The sequence below is a fragment of the Leucoraja erinacea genome, chromosome 6, assembly GCF_028641065.1.
Source record: "Leucoraja erinacea ecotype New England chromosome 6, Leri_hhj_1, whole genome shotgun sequence".
NCBI lineage: Eukaryota > Metazoa > Chordata > Chondrichthyes > Rajiformes > Rajidae > Leucoraja > Leucoraja erinaceus.
Genome location: NC_073382.1, coordinates 14,394,802 through 14,416,441, shown reverse-complemented (window position 1 = coordinate 14,416,441; position 21,640 = coordinate 14,394,802). Strand labels below are relative to the sequence as shown.

Genomic DNA, 21,640 nt, shown 5'->3' with positions numbered 1-21,640 from the left:
GAAAATACAGAGAAATAAAAGCAGGAGATGGCTATTCCGCCCCTCACACAAGACTGATATTTTACTTCTGCGCTGCTTTGATCTAATAATTCCAGACCTTCATTTACCAAATATTATCAATCTCTGACAAATGAATACGGCAACGTAGATTCCATAGTACACTTCGGTAAAGATTTCCAACAAATCACCTGCTCCTTATTACATTAGTCCATGGGATGGATGCACGTTCATCTGTAGGTGCTTTGTAATTGGGTTGCTTTCACTAATATCGTTATATCCAGATAGAACCCCTTTGGTGAGTTGCAGAGGCAATTACTGATATAACAACAAAATATCAAAGTTATCTCTCACTACAAACAGTCTGGTATAATTCCAGTGTTTGTCACGGCAGAAGTTTGCAGTTGTTGCTAGTTTTCACCTCAGTATGGGTGAAAAGGGTAGAATTGCTGCCTAACAGGGCTTACAGCGCCAGAGACACTGGTTCGATCCCGACTACGGGTGCTGTCTGTATGGAGTTTGTACGTTCTCCCCGTGACCACATGGGTTTTGTCAGATTTCTTCCCACATTCCAAAGACATCCAGGGTGTAGGTTAATTGGCTTGATATAAATATAAATTGTCCCTTGTGTGTGTGTAGGATACTGTTAATGTGTGGGGATTGCAGGTCGGTGCGGACTCGGTGGGCCGAAGGGCCTGTTTCTGCGCTGTATCTCTAAACTAAAAACAAACCATGGAAACGTATTGTATGTGTGCTGAATGTAGGTGTTGAGGGAAAGGTCCTGTAGGTTCTAAATAAGATTGCTCTCCCAAGAGAAGTCATTCAGCAATGTATTGGAAGTACTCTTCTTAGATCTTACTTCTAGACTAAACCTAGTTTGGTTAAGTATAAAGAAAATCTGGTTTTGTTTGCAGCTGCAACACCACACGATTGAAAATAAGCATAGCTGTTTGGCCTCTGTTTGATCCTGTTAGTGTGTGGCTAATGTCTCGGCAATGTTTTGGAAGCAGCAGGTAGTCAGGAGAAGGCAGCTTGTGGGTCATCATTCTTCAGCATGGCAGCTTTTCACACACAGATGTGGACCTTGTGAACTTTGGCAGAGGTCAAAATGAACCTCACATCCAACACTTGTGACATGCTATTTGATGAAGTGAAGACAAGTTGACTTGCCCTATTTTGCCTGTTTCTCCCCCCCACCCCCACAAACCGGGTGGAGCTGTAACATAAAACTCATTTTCTTTCAATTGCCAAGCACACACATTGCAGTTGAAATTTAGATACACGATGTCTACAACTACTTGACTTGCATATTTTACACTCTTCTGATTTATTTATGGTAGACAGTCTTTTATCGAACTGATACCTTTGATGATATTCATATTGAAGTGTTCTTTCAAGTGATGCTGCAAAATTATGAGCCTGGAACTTTATTGATTACTGTAGTGAAGATGATTTATTCATTTAGGTTCAAAGAACCAACCTTGATATATTTTAATATTGTCCATCTATCAGAGATTTTTGCTGCCACTGAAGTGTCAACATTGTACTTGGCATTGTACCTGGAATGATTCAAGATTCAAGTGCCAGGTTTTGATTTCTAAGTCTTTTAGGTAACCAACTGAGAAATTCAAATCACTTGCCTGTGGTCGTCAAGCACCATCTCTCTGGATTAGTTAATTTTGTAAAAAAAAAACTCCAGCACATTTAGTTTCTTATTTGAATGTGTTCAGTCTTCGTCAATCCGATATTAAAAGAGCTCCCACAACTTTCCACAGAGCCATGGAAGATTGCAGCACAGAGGTTTGCTCGCCATTTCTCCCATCAAGCTCGTGGGAAATTTTGACTATAACAACCAGAATGAATCCCACCGCCTTGCTCTCACCCTGTAGCTCTATGAATTCTTTGTGCCAAATATAATTTGCTCAATCCTTTAAACAAAAATTGCAGTGATCTGCATCAAAGCCTCTGTGAAGCAAAGCATCAGTTGCTTTAATGGTTCTTTGCATGGTGGAATATTTCCTGTGACCCTTTCCCCATACTTTATGTTGAAATTGACGTTAACTGTTCCTTAAAAGAGGGAAACATCTCATTGCAAAACATTAAAAGCTTCATTAAATCTCCCTGTAGACGACTCTGCTCCAGCAGAAACAATCTCAGTCTCAGGTCCCTCACAGTTCAATTCCTGCTTGCTTACCCACCTTAGCCCCGAATGCCCAACTCTCGCCTTGTCTTCTCATGAAACCTACCCCTTGTTCTTTCAATCACATTTCCTGAAAGCAATGCAATTAAAACATTAAATGTGATTTAATTACCTTTTCCAATGCTGTGTTGATGGTTGTAAAGACACATTGTATGATTTCTCATGGATAAAATTGATTTGACTATTTGTGAAGTTGCATATAAGATTAAAAATCAAAGAGGACATGAATTTCTCTGGTGGTTTCATGAGGTGAGGGTGTTCCAAAGCATTCACAGGCAATGAAGTACTTTTGAAGTGTAGTTACTTCTGTATTATAGGCAAAACAACAACCATTTGTACACTGCAAGCTCCTCAAGGCAATGATCAATTAATTTTCATCTTTATGAATGTCGATTGAGGAATCAGTATTGACCAGGTCATTGGGGAGAATTCCCTTCTCTTTAAAATGTTGTGATGAGATGTTTAAATCTATCTGTGAGGGTAGATGATGTCTACGTTTAATGTCTAATTCAAGACGGAACTACTTTATAGGATTAAATTGTCATAGAGTCATGAAGCTACGTCATGGCCACAGGCCCTTCGGCCCCTCATCTATGCCAACTAAGGTTCCTGCCTAAACTATTCCTATTAGCTTGCATTTGACCTGTATGCCTAGACACCTTTCCTATCCATATATGTATCGAAATGTTAAATGTCTTAATTGTACTTGCCTCTAATACTTCCATTGGTAACTCCTTCCACATACCCACCACCTGCTGTATGAAAAACTTGCCCCTCAGTTCCCTTTAAATGTTTTACCCTCCTCATCTTAAACTTATGTCCTCTAATGTTAGACTCCATTACCCTGGGAAAAAGACAGACTATCCACCTTATCTCTGCCCCTCATGATTTTATACTGTTACATTATGTTCTGTGAAATTCAGTTCAAGCAAGTTAACACCAGTAAGAGAAATATTTCAAAAGTAGTATTTTCAAAACAGTTGTTACAGTTAATGTTAGGTTTGTACGTCAGCGGAATATGGGCTTTGGTTTCGTATACATTAGGCAGATGTTTTTACATAAGAGAGAGTATGATTATTCCAGGTTATCTGGATCTCACTACAATTTTTTTAACAGTCCCTTCTAATTTCCAGGAGTGACTCACAATATTCCACTGCTCCGGGAGGTTATCATCCATCCACGCTTTGTGAAAGGAGACATCACCACAAATTTCCTTCCAGAGGTCTATCCTGATGGTTTCAAAGGTTTGTGTCCACAGACTCGATGTACTTAAGACAGTTTTTTCTTGGGTTAATAGAATTCATGTGACTTGTTGAAGTGTAATATATTGAATCGGTTGCTTTACAGGTTATTTGAAATAATTTTGGTTCAGAAAACAGATCTTGGTCCCCTTAGGACTACTACAATATGAAACTAAACATAATACATGGTAGTTGATCAGACCAGAAATCCCCAATTATTTCTATGTCCAAAGAGTTATTTATCTAGAGATTGCTATTCAGTGATGTTTGTTGAGAAATAAGAATGAAAACTCCTGCTTCTATATTGGAGGAAATATAACTCTTAGCTCTTGTTATTTTTATGGAGTTATGGAATCTGCATATGAAACATCGAGAACCACTTTTGCCTTAAGTTGCATGTTTCGTTTCATTGCCGTGGCCTTCAAGCAATCACTAGGTCATGACAGATTCGGTCTTGGAAACTGTTCATAAATCAAACTGTTTGCGTTGGAAATGAACAATAACAAAGTGTGGGAGAGGGTCATAGAAACATCTACGAAGGGAGAGCGAGCAAGCAATGGGACGAGCGTCTGCCAGCCGGCCTCACTAACTCAGTGGGTGAGTGGATTCGTCTGCTCAGCGATCCCAGCTCTCCTTAACCAGCCCTCAATTGGTGCATTTCAGGGTGGGGCAGGTAAGGGTGGGAGGGGAAAGCTCATGGAAATATCCCGTTTTTTTCCGGCAGAAGATGCCTGAAGCCCTGCAGTAGCTGTAAAATCCGTTTTGTCAGTCTCAAAGGCTAGTTCGTGTGTATGGGGTGTCCCATCAGTCGGGTGCTCGAAACCCAGGGAGGACATGTAACTTTAATTTAATGCTGTATGGTTACAAATGAGGGAGGCTTTTTAAAAAAAAAACACACAACTTGTATCATCTAAAATGGTTGAAGCAAATGGTATGAGCACAGTGAAGGATATGGAAGGGTTTAAAAGATAAGGTGGTTTAGGTGCAATGAAGCAGGTTGGTGAAGTTTTGCATGGACCAAAGGCAGGGATGGATGGGAGTGACTAACTTGTTTCTGGGCAGTCCACTGTTATTCTATTAAAAACCACTCTCCCAACAGGGCATAAACTGCAAGAGTCTGAGCTCAAGGAACTGTTAGCCACAGCTGCATCGATTTACGTGGCTTCTCTGCTCAAGGCTCAGCGATTTCTCAGAAGGTCCACAAGGTGAGGAATCTTTGACACGTGGTAGCTCTTCACTCATGCCTGTTTCTGCCATCTGTCACAAAGTTCCGAATTTTAATGGGAAAAATGTTATTACTGTTTCTGTAAGATATTGTAAGAGTTGTTCAGTGAACGTACGGATTTCATCTTCAGAACCACAACTTGCTTGAAACAAGCCTCCATGATGAAAACTATTTTCTCACTTGTTAGCTTTCATGCCTAAATGTAGAGAAGGATATGCTTTGGTGGACAAGATGAGAGAAGGCACAAATGCCAAACACAAACATTGGTGTAACTCACTAGGTGGTCTGTTTTTGTGTTGTAAGATTTAGTATTGAATTAAAATTGGTGGATGTGGAAATATTATCTTGCCTGCCACAAGTGGAATAATGCGATGATCTGCAGGTCTACGTGGTTGTGTTGTTTAGCTGTGTGCTGCTTGTTAATGGTTAGCTGCTTTGCCCTCATGCAGTAAACACAGTAATGAGGTGATGAGGTAATTCAGTTGACATGATGTTCAATGTATCCATGAATACCTGTAATATAGGTTTTCAAATGTCCTCATTAGTCAAGCCAGAACCAATGGAATAAGATGTGAAAAGATTTCATAATTTTACAGTGATTTGTTCAAGGCGATAATGTGGGCACTGCAGTGCTTCAATGGCCAAGTTAATAGCAGTTTGCAATCATGATTACTTCAAGTGTGCATTAGGACAGGCCACTGAACCCAAATGGTCTACTTCAGCTCCACATGAGCTTCCACTCACCCTTCTCCACCACTCCCATCCCCATGTCTCTCTCTCTCGTCCGTATTCATAGAAACTAGGTGCAGGAGGAGGCCATTCAGCCCTTCGAGCCATCACCGCCATTCATTGTGATCATGGCTGATTCTCCCCTATCAATAACCCATGCCTGCCTTCCCCCCATATCCCTTGACTCCACTAACCCCTATTGCTCTATCTAACTCTCTCTTAAATCCATCCAGTGACTTGGCCTCCACTGCCCTCTGTGGCAGGGAATTCCATAAATTCACAACTCTCTGGGTGAAAAAGTTTTTCCTCACCTCAGTCTTAAATGACCTCCCCTTTATTCTAAGACTGTGGCCCCTGGTTCTGGACTCGCCCAACATTGGGAATATTTTTCCTGCATCTAGCTTGTCCAGTCTTTTTATAATTTTATATGTTTCTATAAGATCACCCTCAGCCTTCTAAACTCCAGTGAATACAAGCCTAGTCTTTTCAATCTTTCCTCATATAACAGTCCCGCCATCGCAGGGATCAATCTCGTGAACCTACGCTGCACTGCCTCAATGACAAGGATGTCCTTCCTCAAATTAGGAGACCAAAACTGTACACAATACTCCAGATGTGGTCTCACCAGACCCCTATACAACTGCAGAAGAACCTCTTTACTCCATTGCTGAAATCCTCTTGTTATGAAGGCCAATATTCCATTAGCTTTCTTCACTGCCTGCTCTACCTGTAAGCCAACTTTCAGTGACCGGTGTACAAGGACGCCCAGGTCTCGCTGTACCTCCCCCTTACCTAACCTAACCCCATTGAGATAATAATCTGCCCCCTTGTTTTTGCCGTCAAAGTGGATAACCTCACATTTATCTATATTATACTGCATCTGCCACGCATCTGCCCACTCACTCAACCTGTCCAGGTCACCCTGCAACCTCCTAACATCCTCTTCACAGCTCACTCTGGCACCCAGCTTTGTGTCATCCGCAAACTTGCTAGTGTTGCTCCTAATTCTCTCTTCCAAATCATTAATATATATGGTTAAACAGTTGCGGCCCCAACACCGAGCCTTGCGGCACTCCACTCGCCACTGCCTGCCATTCTGAAAAGGACCCGTTCACTCCTACTCTTTGCTTCCGGTCTGCCAACCAATTTTCTATCCATGTCAACACCCTACCCCCAATACCATGTGCTCTCATTTTAGTCAACAGTCTGCCGTGCGGGACCTTAACAAAGGCTTATTCTTATTTAGCTTCTCCTTTGCCTGCTCTTTCCTGCGATCACTTCCTGTGGTTGTCAGTTCCACATTCTGACCACCCTTTGAGCAAAGCCATTTTGCCCTTAGCTTTATTGGATTTATTAGCAATGATCTCACACTTGCTGCTCCTGGTTTCAGATTGATGAACTTTTGAACCACAGATTACAATTTCTACATCCCCAACATTTGTAATGGTATATGTAGGAAGGAAGTGCAGATGTCGAAGATGGACTCAAAATGCTAGAGTAACTCAGCGGCTCAGGCAGCATCTGTGGAGAAAAGGAACAGGTGACATTTTGGGTCGAGACCTTTCTTCAGATTGAGAGTCAGGGGAAAGGGAAACAATAAATATAGGCGGTGATGTAGATAGATAAAGAACAAATGAATGAAATATATGCAAAAAAGTAACGATGATCAAGGAACGGTCCATTGTTGGCTGTGGGCTAGGTGTTAATGAGTTATACAGGCAATGAAACTATGGCAGCATTGTTTAATTCTTTCTAAGGAAGTGAAGCTGGAGAGAAAAGGAGATTGAGTCTCTTGGATTGATTCCACAGTGCTTGTGATAGATCATGCACCAGAGAATTGGGTTTACAGTTTTGTGGCCTTATCTCACTGCGTGACTCCCATGTTGGTGTCACCTGATGGCAACTTTGAATTGCTGGTTGGAAAGATTAAAAGGAAACGTAACACAAAATATTTCCATTTTGTCTTAAAGGTGGTCAGGGCAGTAAATAAATCGCAAAATTGGATTTCATCTTTCAGCCTTCAATTATTAACTATTGATCTTCAGCACATGCACATTGTAGACAATAGACAATAGGTGCAGGAGTAGGCCATTCGGCCCTTTGAGCCAGCACCGCCATTCAATGTGATCATGGCTGATTATCCCCAATCAGTATCCCGTTCCTGCCTTCTCCTCATATCCCCTGACTCCGCTATTTTTAAGAGCGCTATCTAGCTCTCTCTTGAAAGCATCCAGAGAACCTGCCTCCACCGCCCTCTGAGGCAGAGAATTCCACAGACTCGCTACTCTCTGTGAGAAAAAGTGTTTCCTCGCCTCCGTTCTAAATGGCTTACTCCTTATTCTTAAACTGTGGCCCCTGGTTCTGGACTCCCCCAACATCGTGAACATGTTTCCTGCCTCTAGCGTGTCCAAGCCCTTAACAATCTTATATGTTTTAATGAGATACCGTCTCATCCTTCTAAACTCTAGAGTGTACAAGCTCAGCTGCTCCATTCTCTCGGCATATGACAGTCCCGCCATCCCGGGAATTAACCTTGTAAACCTACGCTGCACTCCCTCAATAGCAAGAATGTCCTTCCTCAAATTAGTGGACCAAAACTGTACATGATACTCCAGGTGTGGTCTCACTAGGGCTCTGTACAACTGCAGAAAGACCTCTTTGCTCCTATATTCGATTCCTCTTGTTACAAAGGCCAACATGTCATTCGCTTTCTTCACTGCCTGCTGTACCTGCATGCTTACTTTCATAGACTGATTTTAAATCATACTAAGTACATTTTAAATCAGACATCTGTAATCCATGACTGGGGTAAATATTTTTGTACTGTATGACTCTATTGGAGGAAAATCTTGTCCTTCTTTGGTTGAACTATTGGGGCAATATAGGGTTACCCGAGCAAGGAACCCTGACATGTAATTGGTACACCTGTGCTGTCACATCAATACAGATTTGTGGAGGTCTGTATTGTGTGTGGAGAACCAGAGACTGAAGTTTGATATGCATTTGTGATATATGCCCTTTGTTTCTTATACTAACATTTTAGAACGAGATGGAAATGAAGATTCTCTAATATTTATCCAAATGTATAATTTACAGATTTATGAATTATGGAAGTGGTTATCATATGAAATACTATGAATATAGAAATGTATGACTAACTCACCAGCATTCACATAAGTGGAGCAGTATGGTTGATAAACGGGATAATGCTTGAAAATATAATGCGATTAACCTTCGCCCTTGGATTAAAATGCCTCCTGTTGATTAGCATGATTGCTTAAGCAGCCTGCACTAACTGCATGTGGATTGATACTCCAACATCCCACTCAACATGGGGAGGATTGCGGAAGGAGCAGGCATCGTGCAGGAAGTAAGTCACACCTGGCACAGTGTGGGTGAGATCAGGCACCGAGGTTCTTGAACGCAACACTTTTGTGTGTGGAAATAAAGCGGGATGTCCTTTAACTGTAACTTCATCAATTCATCATGCGGAAGCTGAGACCCTCACTAAAATTCATGTAACTCAGTCCTTGGGACACCTTCACACTTATTGCACTGCCTCACATCTGAAGACCATTTCTCATTGCTTTCACATTGCCTGATGCTTTCTTATTCCCTTACCAACTTCTAATCCCCACTCCCTTGTATCTAGACCCCACCCCGTTGTGTCTAGTCCTCACCCCCTTGTGTCTAGTCCCTGTTCCCTTTTGTCTAGTCCCCACCCCGTTGTGTCTAGACTCCACCCTCTTGTGTCTAGATCTCACCCCTTGTGTCTAGATCTCACCCCTTGTGTCTAGATCTCACCTCTTGTGTCTAGACACCACCCTCTTGCATTTTGAGCCTCTCTTTGTTTCTTTATTCCTGCCTCCTGGTCTTGACTGGTCCCTTTGGTGTCGACCCCATACTTCTAGAATCCTCCTCGTACGTCATGATCCTTCCCTCCCGTATAGACTCCCCCTCCACATGTTGACCCCCGCTGCACATCTCGACTCATCCATTCCTACTTCACATAGCCGGCACTGCTTTGTGTGCCTTCTATTCAATGATGCACGTTCTGCATTTGAAAATGTAGTTGGACCTATGGTTGGAAACAATTGGTTTTAGCAGAAGCCCTGATGTCAGACCAGAATCCAGCAGATGCGAAAGGTTTGAAATAAAAACAGGCAATGCAGAAAACGTTCAGAAGATCTGGCATCGTCCGTAGAGGGAGAGGCATTGTCACTGTTTCTGATTGAAGACCCTTCAGCAGAATTCAGCAGAATTAATCAGAATCAAGGATCATTTTGATGCCAGTTATTCTTCCTTCTCCCCTCTCCCCTCTCCCTTCGGGCAGAAGATACAAAAACATGAAAGCACATACCATCATATTCAGGAACAGCATCTCCCTTATTATGATCAGACTACAGAATGGCCCTCCCAGAAGCTAGGATGTAGTACCAGACTTCCAACCTACCTCATTGTGGATCTTGCACTGTTTCTCTGTAAGTATAAGGCTGTAACACTATTTTCTGCACTTGGGTCTTTTTCTCTTTGCAACCAAATGGCATGAGCAATGTCAACTCAGAGTTGTGTGCTGATTGACGGCCTGATCTTCCAACGTAGCATACTGCTATAACACCTTCACATGTATGGCATAGTTTGTGACTGGGGTGTGTCTGCAAAAGCAGATGCCGTTTTGGTCCTTCAGCATCAAGCAATGGGCTGCACCATGCCTCGTTTTGATCCTCATTTCAACAAACTGCAAGGATATCAGTCAATTTTGTCTGAAGAAGGGTCTCGACCCTAAACGTCACCTTTTCCTTTTCCCCAGAGATGCTGTGTAACCCGCTGATTGTCTATCTTCCATTTAAATTAATAATTGCTTTTACTTTGATATTAGTCAGAGTAAAGTCAGGTTTTCTTTCTGGAGGTGAGGTCTAGGGAAGCTATCTTACACTAGAATGTGTGAGATTGTTATCACACTGGAACAAGAGCTCTGGATTTTACATGCTCCATGAATATTCATGCATGGCCTCTTTCAGCATATGTTCCACAAGCCACTTTTTTTGCAATGCTTAAGTTCTTGTAATGTTGAAGTTGTAAACCAGTATACAAGTTGTGAGGACAACACATGTAATGGGCACATACATGTTTCCTGCAGGAAGTGGTCATGTTTGATTGACAATCGCTTCATTGTGAAGCTTAAAGCCACTTGTTTGCTGTTGAGACTGACAGAGACTGTGAGTTTTATTGTCAAATGCTCACTTCACAAAAAGCATTGAAATTCACTTAATATGTTTCAATAAAAGTACCATTTTGATGGTTGAGAGAAACAGAAAACCTGTATGTTCTTTTAACCCAAACTTAGTATGGTATTTATAGAAATAGAGATGGGTTTTCTCTCTCTCTTCTTCTCTCTCTCTCTCTCTGCTTCTGATACACCAGAGAGAGAAAGAGGATCACATAATTCTGGAGAGGAGGAAAGGAAATGAAGTGAAGAGTACAGAACTGTGCAAGCATGCAACACTGAGAAATATTATAAACAGTTTTCGGGTCTACATTTACAAGAATAACACATTATCTATGCAGCCTTTCCTCAGTACACAATGCCTTTTGTAGTCCATCATTCATACAGCCAAGACTTCTTCAAATCTTTTTGCATCATTTAGGACACTGCCGGGCTTATAATTACCACTAATGAATGTTACACTTATTGTGTAAGGGACATTGCTGTGACTCAGGAAGATTGCCCGGTGAACAGTTTAAATATGTAGACCAGGAAAAAGCCATATTTGACCTCTGGGCTGTTCTGAGCTTGTTGAGCTCAGTGGGGTAGTTGTATGGGATCTGCAGCTGGCCCCAGCAGCCTATGCCCTAACTCGCACCGTGTTGTTTGCCCATTGGTGAGGTACTCAGTGAACCACACTGGCTGCTGATCTGGCACTTCTTTGAGTTTAAATATTTATCCTGGGCTTCAGACTTTAGCATCCTTTGACCCTGACTGTCTCAGTAAATACCTCGTGCCTAATATCTTCTGAGATCTCAGCATTTGTCCAGTTCGAGCCTCCGGCCCATACCTAGATTTAATTGCTGCACAATTGCCTTGATTCCAAGTTCTGGAATCACCTCCATAAACCTCTGACCTTCTTTGATATTTAGTTAGAGTTTTCAAAGTTTTCTAAATAGAAGTTTTTGGGAAAGCTTTCTTCTAGGAGTGTTGGATGAAAGCGTTTTACAGTGCTCCTTGAAATCTCCCTCTTTGACCAGCTTAGGTCACCTATCGTAATATCATCTATCGTAATACCTTGTTTCTCATACTGTAATATAAGCAAGGTTTGCTCTAGGCGAGCGGCCTGTCGAGGGATGTGCCTTGTGAGAAAAGTGCGAGTCTTTGGCTCAAGAGTCACCGGCGAGGAGGCTGAGGAGAGGCGACGACGCCAAAAGTTGGAGAGGACGAGACGCGGTGAAGATATGACGGGTAAGCTGATTCATTGTGAGGCTTGCAGGATGTGGGAAGTCAGGGACACTGATGGTGCCTCTGGCTGCTACAGCAGTGGAAGGTGTGTCCAGGTTCAGCTCCTGAAGGGCCGTGTTGGGGCACTGGGGAAGCAACTGAATGACCTCAGGATCAACCGGGAAAATGTGAGTTTCCTGGACAGGACCTACAGCAAGATCGTTACACTTAAGATACCCCAAGCGAGAGGGGGGGGGGTGACGATGAGGAAGGGAAGGATGCTTGGAGTACAGGCGACCCCAGGGCATGTACCTCTTGACAACAGGTTCACCCTCTTGGAAGCTGTCGGGACAGAAGACACTGCCATTATGAGCGGGGAGCAGGTCTGCGAGTCAAAAGGTGACGCTGAGGCAAAACCAAAGTGAGAGACGTCAGGCAGTGCTGTGGTAGTCGGGGACTCCATCGTGAGAGGTACAGACGGGTTTCTGCGGCAACAGGTGGGAGTTGAAGATGATGTGTTACCTCCTTGGTGCCAGGATCCAGGACGTCACTGACTGATTGCAGATTATCCTCAAGGGTGAAGGTGAGCAGCCGGAAGTGGTCGTGCATGTCGGCAAAAATGAAGTCGGGAGGAAGAAGAAAGACATTCTGCAGCGTGACTTCAGAGAACTTGGAGGAAGGCTGAAAAGCAGGACCTCCAGGGTGGTTATCACTGGTTTGCTTCCAGTTCCTCGTGCTGGTGAGGGCAGGAACAGGGAGATAAGGGATCTGAATGAGTGGCTGAGGAGCTGATGCGGGAAACAGGGATTTAGACTCTTAGACCACTGAGATCTGTTTTGGGGGAAGGATGAATTGTACAAAAAGGACGGGTTGCGCCTTAACAGGCAGGGGACCAGCATTCTGGCAGGCAGATTTGTACTGCTACACGGGTAGGTTTAAACTAAATAGTGGTGGGGGAGGAGACAAACTGGAGATATAAGGATGGAGTTAAAGGGAAAGAGAGTATAAAACAAGTTAAGAAAGAAACAAGAAAGGTTGTTAAGGGCTTGGACACTCTAGAGGCAGGAAACATGTTCCCGATGTTTGGGAAGTCCAGAACCAGGGGCCACAGTTTAAGAATAAGGAGTAAGCCATTTAGAACGGAGACGAGGAAACATTTTTTCTCACAGAGAGTGGTGAGTCTGTGGAATTCGCTGCTTCAGAGGGCGATGGAGTCGGGTTCTATGGATGGTTTCAAGAGAGAGCTAGATAGGGCTCTTAAAAATAGTGGAGTCAGGGGATATGGGGAGAAGGCAGGAACAGGGTACTGATTGGGGATGATCAGCCATGATCACATTGAATGGCGGTGCTGGCTCGAAAGGCAGAATGGCCTACTCCTGCACCTATTGTCTATTGTCTATTATCTAAACCAGAATTAACGGGGCAGAACGCTCAGGAAGGAATAGGAGATTATGGTCGTGAAATAGGAATCGATGTGAAGGGTGAGGGGAGTAATGGATTAAAAGTATTATATATGAATACACGAAGTATAAGAAATATAAGAAGCATTTGGTCGGTGGGGGCGCTGTGAGGCGGCTGCCCTGCCAGCAGCGTGTTAGTCATTTTAACTTTTTGTTGGGTTTTTTTAGTATGCTCAAATGTGTGTTTTAATGTCTCTTGGTGTGTCTTGTGTAGGGGGTGGTGATATGGGGGGGGGGGGGGGGGGTACTGGGGGAAACTGCATTTGGTTGCCTCCTCCACGGAGAGGCAACTTTTTCCATGTCGCCTCCCTCGCGGCTTAACAGCAAGGATTAGTGCGGCCTTTCCCGGAGTCGGGCCCGGAGCTTCAGCATCGGGCGCAACGTGAACTCTTTCCGATCGCTGGCCAGTCTGAATGAGCTTCTGTTCAGTCTGGAGCCTGGGATCCCTCGTTGGGGACCCCCGAAGGAGAAGAGCTCCGACCCGCCGGCCCGCAGCCTTCAACATCTTGAAGCCGCGGTCTGCGGAGCTTCTAGCGTGGGTATGGCGGGGACTTACTTACCATCCGGAGCGGGATCCCTCGCTGGGAATCTCTGGAGAAGAGCACCGACCTACGTCATCCTGAAGCCGCGGTCTCCGGTAGGGAAGCACCGATTCGGTGGTGACTGCAGAGGTTATGGCCCCGACCACGGGGCAAAATAGAGGAGGACTGACTGTACTTTGTGCCTTCCACCACAGTGAAGAATGCTGTGGTGGATGTTTGTGTTAAAATTTTGTTGTGTATTGTGTGTTCTTTTTGATGGCAATTTCATTTCACTGCACTTTATTGTGTATGTGATGAATAAATCTGATTGCTAGATTGATTGATTGATTGAAATAAAGTGGATGAGCTTGAGGCTCAGTTAGAAATTGGCAAGTACAATGTTGTGGGAATTACAGAGACATGGCTGCAAGAAGACCAGGGCTGGGAACTGAATATTCAAGGATATACGTCCTATCGAAAAGATAGACAGGTGGGCAGAGGGGGTGGGGTAGCTCTGTTGGTGAGGAATGAAATTCAGTCCCTTGCGAGGAGTGACATAGAATCAGGAGATGTAGAGTCATTATGGATACAATTGAGGAATGGTCAGGATAAAAAGACCCTAATGGGAGTTATCTACAGGACCCCAAACAGTAGCCTGGATATAGGGTGCAAGTTGAATCAAGAGTTAAAATTGGCATGTCACAAAGGTTATGCTACTATGGGAGATTTCAACATGCAGGTAGACTGTGAAAATCAGGTTGGTGCTGGACCCCAAGAAAGGGAGCTTGTGGAGTGCCTCTGTGATGGATTCTTAGAGCAGCTTATACTGGAGCCTACCAGGGAGAAGGCAATTCTGGATTTAGTGTTGTGTAATGAACCGGATTTGATAAGGGAACTCGAGGTAAAGGAGCCATTAGGCGGTAGTGACCATAATATGATAAGTTTTAAGCTACAATTTGAGAGGGAGAAGGGAAAATCAGAAGTGTCAGTATTACAGTTGAACAAAGGGGACTATGGGGCCATGAGGGAGGAGCTGGCCAAAGTTGACTGGAAAGATACCCGAGCTGGGATGACAGTGGAACAACAATGGCAGGTATTTCTGGGAATAATACAGAAGGTGCAGGATCAGTTCATTCCAAAGAGGAAGAAAGATTCCAAGGAGAGAAATGGGTGACCGTGGCTGACAAGGGAAGTCAAGGACAGTATTAAAATAAAAGAGAAGTATAACATAGCAAAGAGGATCGAGCTTTAGTGGGATGTGGGCCGAATGCAGGCAAACGGGACTAGCTCAGATGGGGCTTCTTGGTCTGAGTTGGTTGTAGAACCGGTTTCTGCGCTGTGTGACTGACTAGCTATGATTCGATTACATTTGGGAAATTTGCAACTTGTACTATTCTTGCCAATGTTTGTTGCTACATGAAGCTTCATAATTAGCCTATGCCTGCATGAGCCTTGAGTAAATGTCAACAGGCATTCCAACCAGGGACAGTTTTACAGCAGGGTCTTCTGCACATGCAGTTCTCCTAAGGCTTTGAGGAAGAGGCCAATAATATACAGAAAACCGGACCGATTTTCACCTTCGCTGCCCTACAACAATAACCTGGGCCAAGCAGCATAAGGCATTTCATAGAGGAAATCATCAGACAAAGTTTATCCAATGACAGACAATAGACAATGGACAATAGGTGCAGGAGTAGGCCAATCGGCCCTTCGAGCCAGCACTGCCATTCAATGTGATCGTGGCTGATCATTCACATTCAGTACCCCATTCCTGCCTTCTCACCATATCCCGACTCTGCTATCTTTATGAGCTCTATCTAACTCTCTCTTGAAAGCATCAAGAGAATTGGCCTTCACTGCCTTCTGAGGCAAAGAATTCCACAGATTCACAACTCTCTGGGTGAAAATATTTTTCCTCATCTCCGTTCTAAATGGTCTACCCCTTATTCTTAAACTGTGGCCCCTGGTTCTGGACTCCCCCAACATCAGGAACATGTTTCCTGCCTCCAGCGTGTCCAATCCCTTAATAATCTTATTTATTTTATAAGATCCCCTCACATCCTTCTAAATTTCGGAGTGTACAAGCCCAGCTGCTCCATTCTGTCAATACATGACAGTCCCGCCATCCTGAGAATTAACCTCGTGAGCCTATGCTGCACTCCCTCAATAGCAAGAATGTCCTTCGTCAAATCTGGAGACCAAAACTGCACACAATACTCCAGGTGTGGTCTCCCTGGGGCCCTGTACAACTGCAGAAGGACCTATTTGCTCCTGTACTGAACTCCTCTTGTTATGAAGGCCAACATGCCATTAGCTTACTTCACTGTTGCTGTACCTGCATGCTTACTTTCAGTGACTGATGAACAAGTACCCCCAGATCTCTTTGTACTTCCCCTTTTCCCAACTTGACACCATTCAGATAATAATAATGCCTACCTGTTTTTGCCACCAAAGTGCATAACCTCACATTTATCCACATTAAACTGCATCTGCCGTGCATCTGCCCACTCACCAAACCTGTCCAAGTCACCTTGCATTCTCATAGCATCCTCCTCACAGTTCACACTGCCACCCAGCTTTGTCATCTGAAAATTTGCTAATGTTACTTTGAATCCCTTCGTCTAAATCATTGATGTATATTGTAAATAGCTGCGGTCCCAGCACCGAGCCTTGCGGTACCCCACTAGGCACTGCCTGCCATTCTGAAAGGGACCCGTTAATCCCTACTCTTTGTTTCCTGTCTGCCAACCAATTTTCTGTCCATGTCAGTACCCTACCCCTAATACCATGTGCTCTAATTTTGCCCACTAATCTCCTATGTGGGACCTTATCAAATGCTTTCTGAAAGTCCAGACACACTACATCCACTGGCTCTCCATTGTCCATTTTCCTAGTTACATCCTCAAAAAATTCCAGAAGATTAGTCAAGCATGATTTCCCCTTGGTAAATCCATGCTGACTCGGACCGATCCTGTTACTGCTATCCAAATGTGCCGCTATCTCATCTTTTATAATTGACTCCAGCATCTTCCCCACCACCGATATCAGGCTAATTGGTCTATAATTCCCTGTTTTCTCTCTCCCGCCTTTTTAAAAAGTGGGATAACATTAGCTACCCTCCAATCCACAGGAACTGGTCCTGAATCTATACAACATTGGAAAATGATTACCAATGCGTTCACGATTTCTATAGCCACTTCCTTAAGTGCCCTGGTTGCAGACCATCAGGCCCTGGGGCCTTCAGTCCCATCAGTCCACCCAACAGATTGGTCTCCTAATCTGAAGAAAGACATTCTTGCCATAGACGGAGTACAGAGAGGGTTCACCAGACTGATTCCTGGGATGTCAGGACTTTCATATGAAGAAAGACTGGATAGACTCTGCTTGTACTCGCTAGAATTTAGAAGATTGAGGGGGGATAGTCTGAACGCAGGTGTATGGGACTAGGGGAGATTACGTGTTCGGCTGGGACTAGAAGGGTCGAGATGCCCTGTTTCCGTGCTGTAATTGTTATATGGTTATATGGTTGTTATATAGGGGATCTTATAGAAACTTACAAAATTCTTAAGGGGTTGGACAGGCTAGATGCAGGAAGATTGTTCCCAATGTTGGGGGTCCAGAACAAGGGGTCACAGTTTAAGGATAAGGGGGAAAACTTTAAGGACCGAGATGAGAAAAACATTTTTCACACAGAGAGTGGTGAATCTCTGGAATTCTCTGCCATAGAAGGTAGTTGAGGCCAGTTCATTGGCTATATTTAAGAGGGAGTTAGATGTGGCCGTTGTGGCTAAAGGTATCAGGGGGTATAGAGAGAAGGCAGGTACAGGATACTGAGTTGGATGATCAGCCATGATCATATTGAATGGTGGTGCAGGCTCGAAGGGCCTATTTTTTTCTATGTTTCTGTTTCTACCTCCTCTGGCAGCTTTTTCCGTATACTCACCACTGAGTGGATTAAGTTGCCCCTCAGATTCCTATTAAATATTGCCCCTCTCAACTGTAACCTATGTCCTCTGGTTATTGATTCCCCTACATTGGGTCTCTGTGCATTCACCCTGTCTATTCCACTCATAATAATCAAGATTCAAAGTGTATTTTGCATTTTTAAGTATCTTGCTTTTCTTCAAATTGAGCGATAATAATATTGAGATTGATAGAAAGCATTTTGGAAACAGTGATATTATCTTGGAGTGTATATGACTTTATAGCTATCAATATTCATGTTTAATCTGGCGATATCTGAACTACCAGTGTCTTGGCTGCTATGTTGTTTGCCCTGGTGAATGGGGAAAAGAAAGCAGAGTAACTCACCAGGTGTGGCTGCGTTGGAAGGATCTCAAGGGTTTACTAATGCTGTGTCTTTGCTTTTAAAACCAATTGCTTGCAGCATTTCTTATGCATTACTTGTTCTGGCTGAAGTGTCTATTTTTCTTAGGTTCTTTCAGGGTTCTACCCTTTTTCAGTTACGTTATTACTTCCAGCGTTATGGACAGGATTTGGAATTATTCACAATTTGCCTTGTTTTCTGGAGGTGGAACTGCTGTCACACAGTTTTCATTGTTTTGCACACTCAGCACTCACAGACATCAGTAGTCATGGTGAGTTATTAGAGATTTGCGGGCACCTAGCACCATGTTTCTACCTTCTGAGGAGAAAGGAAGAGATGTTGAAGGACAGAAACATGTCTAAGAATATGTAGCTCTATAACAGTCATCCAGAGGTCTGCTGTCTGTATCCCAACTGCATGCAGCAGGTAACGGTGTTACCCACTGCTCCAGTCACACTAGTTTGGTTCTAACCTTCTATGCTGTGTGCATGGAATTTGCACGTTTCCCCTGCCTGTGATTTCCTTGGGTGTGCCAGCTACCTTCCACATTCACAAGCAAGCTGGTTAATTGGCTGCTTCCTATTGCAGTTAGTGTATGTGGGTAACAGGAGAATTAGGGCAAAGTTAGTGGGCCTGCGAGGTAGATTAGGTGATCGAGAAATAAGTGCGGAATGTGATTAACAGGTCTGCCCTGAAAGCCAGAATTGGCCTGATGAACTGAAAGCCCTCTGATGTCACAGGGCGTTATGAATTGATAGGCAAGTACCATTCACCCATCAACGAGTTTCCTGGGCAGGACCTACAGCGAGATCGTTACACCGAAGGTACCAGTACTAGGTGACAATGAGGAAGGGAAGGAAGCTTGGAGTACAGGACACTCCGGGAGATGTACCTCTTGAAACAGGTTCACCCTCTTGGAAGCTGTTGGGACTGAAGGCACTGCCATTCTGAGCGTGGGACAGGTCTGCGAGTCAAAACGTGGCGCTGAAGCAAAGCCGAAGAGACAGACGTCAGGCAGGGCAATGGTAGTCGGGGACTCCATCTTGAGAGGTACAGACAGGGGTTTCTGCGGCAGCAGGCGGGATTCAAGGATGGTGTATTGCCTCCTTGGTGCCAGGATCAAGGACGTCTCGGACTGACTGCAGAGCATCCTCAAGGGTGAAGGTGAGCAGCCGGAAGTGGTAGTGCATGTCGGCACAAATGACATCGGGAATAAGAGGAAAGAGATTCTGCGGCGTGACTTTAGAGAGCTCAGAAGAAGGTTGAAAAGCAGGACCTCCAGGGTGGTTATCTCTGGTTTGCTTCCAGTTCCTCGTGCTGGTGAGGGCAGGAACAGGGATATAGGGGATCTGAATGTGTAGCTGAGGAGCTGGTGCAGGGGGCAGGGATTTAGATTCTTAGGCCACTGGGATGTGTTTTGGCCTAAGGGTGAATTGTACAAAAAGGGACGGGTTGCACATTAACAGGCGGGGGACCAACATTCTGGCAGGCAAGTTTTCGACTGCTACACGGGTAGGTTTAAAGTAAATAGTGGGTGGGAGGAGACAAATTGGAAAAACAAGGATGGAGTTAAAGGGAAAGAGAGTACAGGAAAAGTTAAGAAAGACACCAGAATTAACGGGACAGAAAGCTCTCAAAGGGATAGGAGAGTATGGCCGTGAAATAGGAATCAATGTGAAAGGTGAGGTGAATAATGGATTAAAAGTATTATATATGAACGTACGAAGTATAAGAAGTAAAGTGGAAGAGCTTGAGGCTTAGTTGGAGATTGGTAGATATGACATTGTGGAGATTATAGAGACATGGCTGCAGGAGGATTGGGACTGGGAACTGAATATTCAGAGTTATACGTCCTATAGAAAGGACAGGCAGGTGGGCAGAAGAGGTGGGGGAGCTCTGTTCGTGAGGGATGAAATTCAGTCCTTCACCATAGGGACTGACGATGTAGAGTCGCTGTAGATAGAATTGAGGAATTGTAAAGTTAAGAAGACACTGATGGGAGTTATCCACAGGCCCCCAAACAGTATCCTGGATATAGGGTGCAAGTTGCAGCCAATTGGTGTGTAACAAAGGTAATGCCACTGTGGTTATGGGAGATTTCAGCATGCAGTTAGACTGGGAAAATCAGGTTGGTTCTGGACCCCAAGAAAGTGAGTTTGTAGAATGCCTCCGAGATGGATTCTTAGAGCAGCTTGTACTGGAGCCAACCAGAGAGAAGGCAATTCTGGATTTAGCGTTGTCTAATGAACCAGTTTTAATAAGAGACTCAAGGTAAAGGAACTGCTGGGAGGTGGTGACCATAATATGACAAGTTTTAACCTGCAATTTCAGTGGGAGAAGGTTAAATCAGAAGTGTCAGTGTTGCAGTTGAACAAAGGGGACTATGAAGGCATGAGAGAGGAGCTGGCCAAGGTCGACTGGAAAGGGATCCTAGCTGGAATTACGGTGGAACAGCAATGGCAGGAATTTCAGAGCATAATCCAGAAGAAGCAGGATCATTTCATTCCAAAGAGGAAGAAAGATTCTAAGGGGAGTAAGAGACAACCGTGGCTGACAAGGGAAGTTAGGGATGGAATAAAACTAAAAGAAAATGTGTATAACATAGCAAAGAGTAACGGGAAACCAGAGGATTGGGAAACTTTCAAAGGACAACAGAAGGTAACAAAAAGAGCAATATGGGGTGAAAAGATGAAGTATGAGGGTAAGCTGGCCAAGAATATAAAGAAGGATAGTAAAAGCTCCTTTAGGTATGTTAAGAGAAAAAGATTAGTAAAGACAAATGTGGGTCCCTTGAAGGCAGAAACAGGTGAAATTATTATGGGGAACAAGGAAATGGCAGAAGAGTTGAACAGGTACTTCGGATCTGTCTTCACTAAGGAAGACACAAACATTCTCCCAGATGTACTAGAGGACAGAGGATCTAGGGATACAGAGGAAGTGAAAGAAATTTGCATTAGGTGGGAAACCAAAAGAGCCAAAAGAGAAGGGGGAGATATTGAACAATTTTTTTTCTTCGGTATTCACCAAGGAGAAGAATATTGAATTATGTGAGGTAAGGGAAACTAGTAGAGTAGCTATGGATACTATGAGGTTCAAAGTAAAAGAAGTACTGACACTTTTGAAAAATATAAAAGTGGATAAGTCTCCAGGTCCTGACAGGATATTCCCTAGGACATTGAGGGAAGTTAGTGTAGAAATAGCCGGGGCTATGACAGAAATATTTCAAATGTCATTAGAAACGGGAATAGTCCCCGAGGATTGGCGTACTGCGCATGTTGTTCCATTGTTTAAAAAGGGTTCTAAGAGTAAACCTAGCAATTATAGACCTGTTAGTTTGACTTCAGTGGTGGACAAATTAATGGAAAAGATACTTAGAGATAATATATATAAGCATCTAGATAAACAGGGTCTGATTAGGAACAGTCAACATGGATTTGTGCCTGGAAGGTCATGTTTGACTAATCTTCTTGAATTTTTTGAAGAGGTTACTAGGGAAATTGACGAGGG

General features: G+C 43.8%; 1 protein-coding gene across 1 annotated transcript in view; it reads left to right on the top strand.

Moving 5' to 3' along the window:
• Window positions 1–21,640, top strand: part of pcca (propionyl-CoA carboxylase subunit alpha) — a 426,732-nt gene that overhangs the window by 241,530 nt on the left and 163,562 nt on the right. Inside the window, exons 17-18 of the mRNA XM_055636654.1 lie at window positions 3,331–3,441; window positions 4,538–4,643. Of these exons, the coding sequence (XP_055492629.1) occupies window positions 3,331–3,441; window positions 4,538–4,643 (217 nt within the window). The remainder of the gene's footprint in view (window positions 1–3,330; window positions 3,442–4,537; window positions 4,644–21,640) is intronic.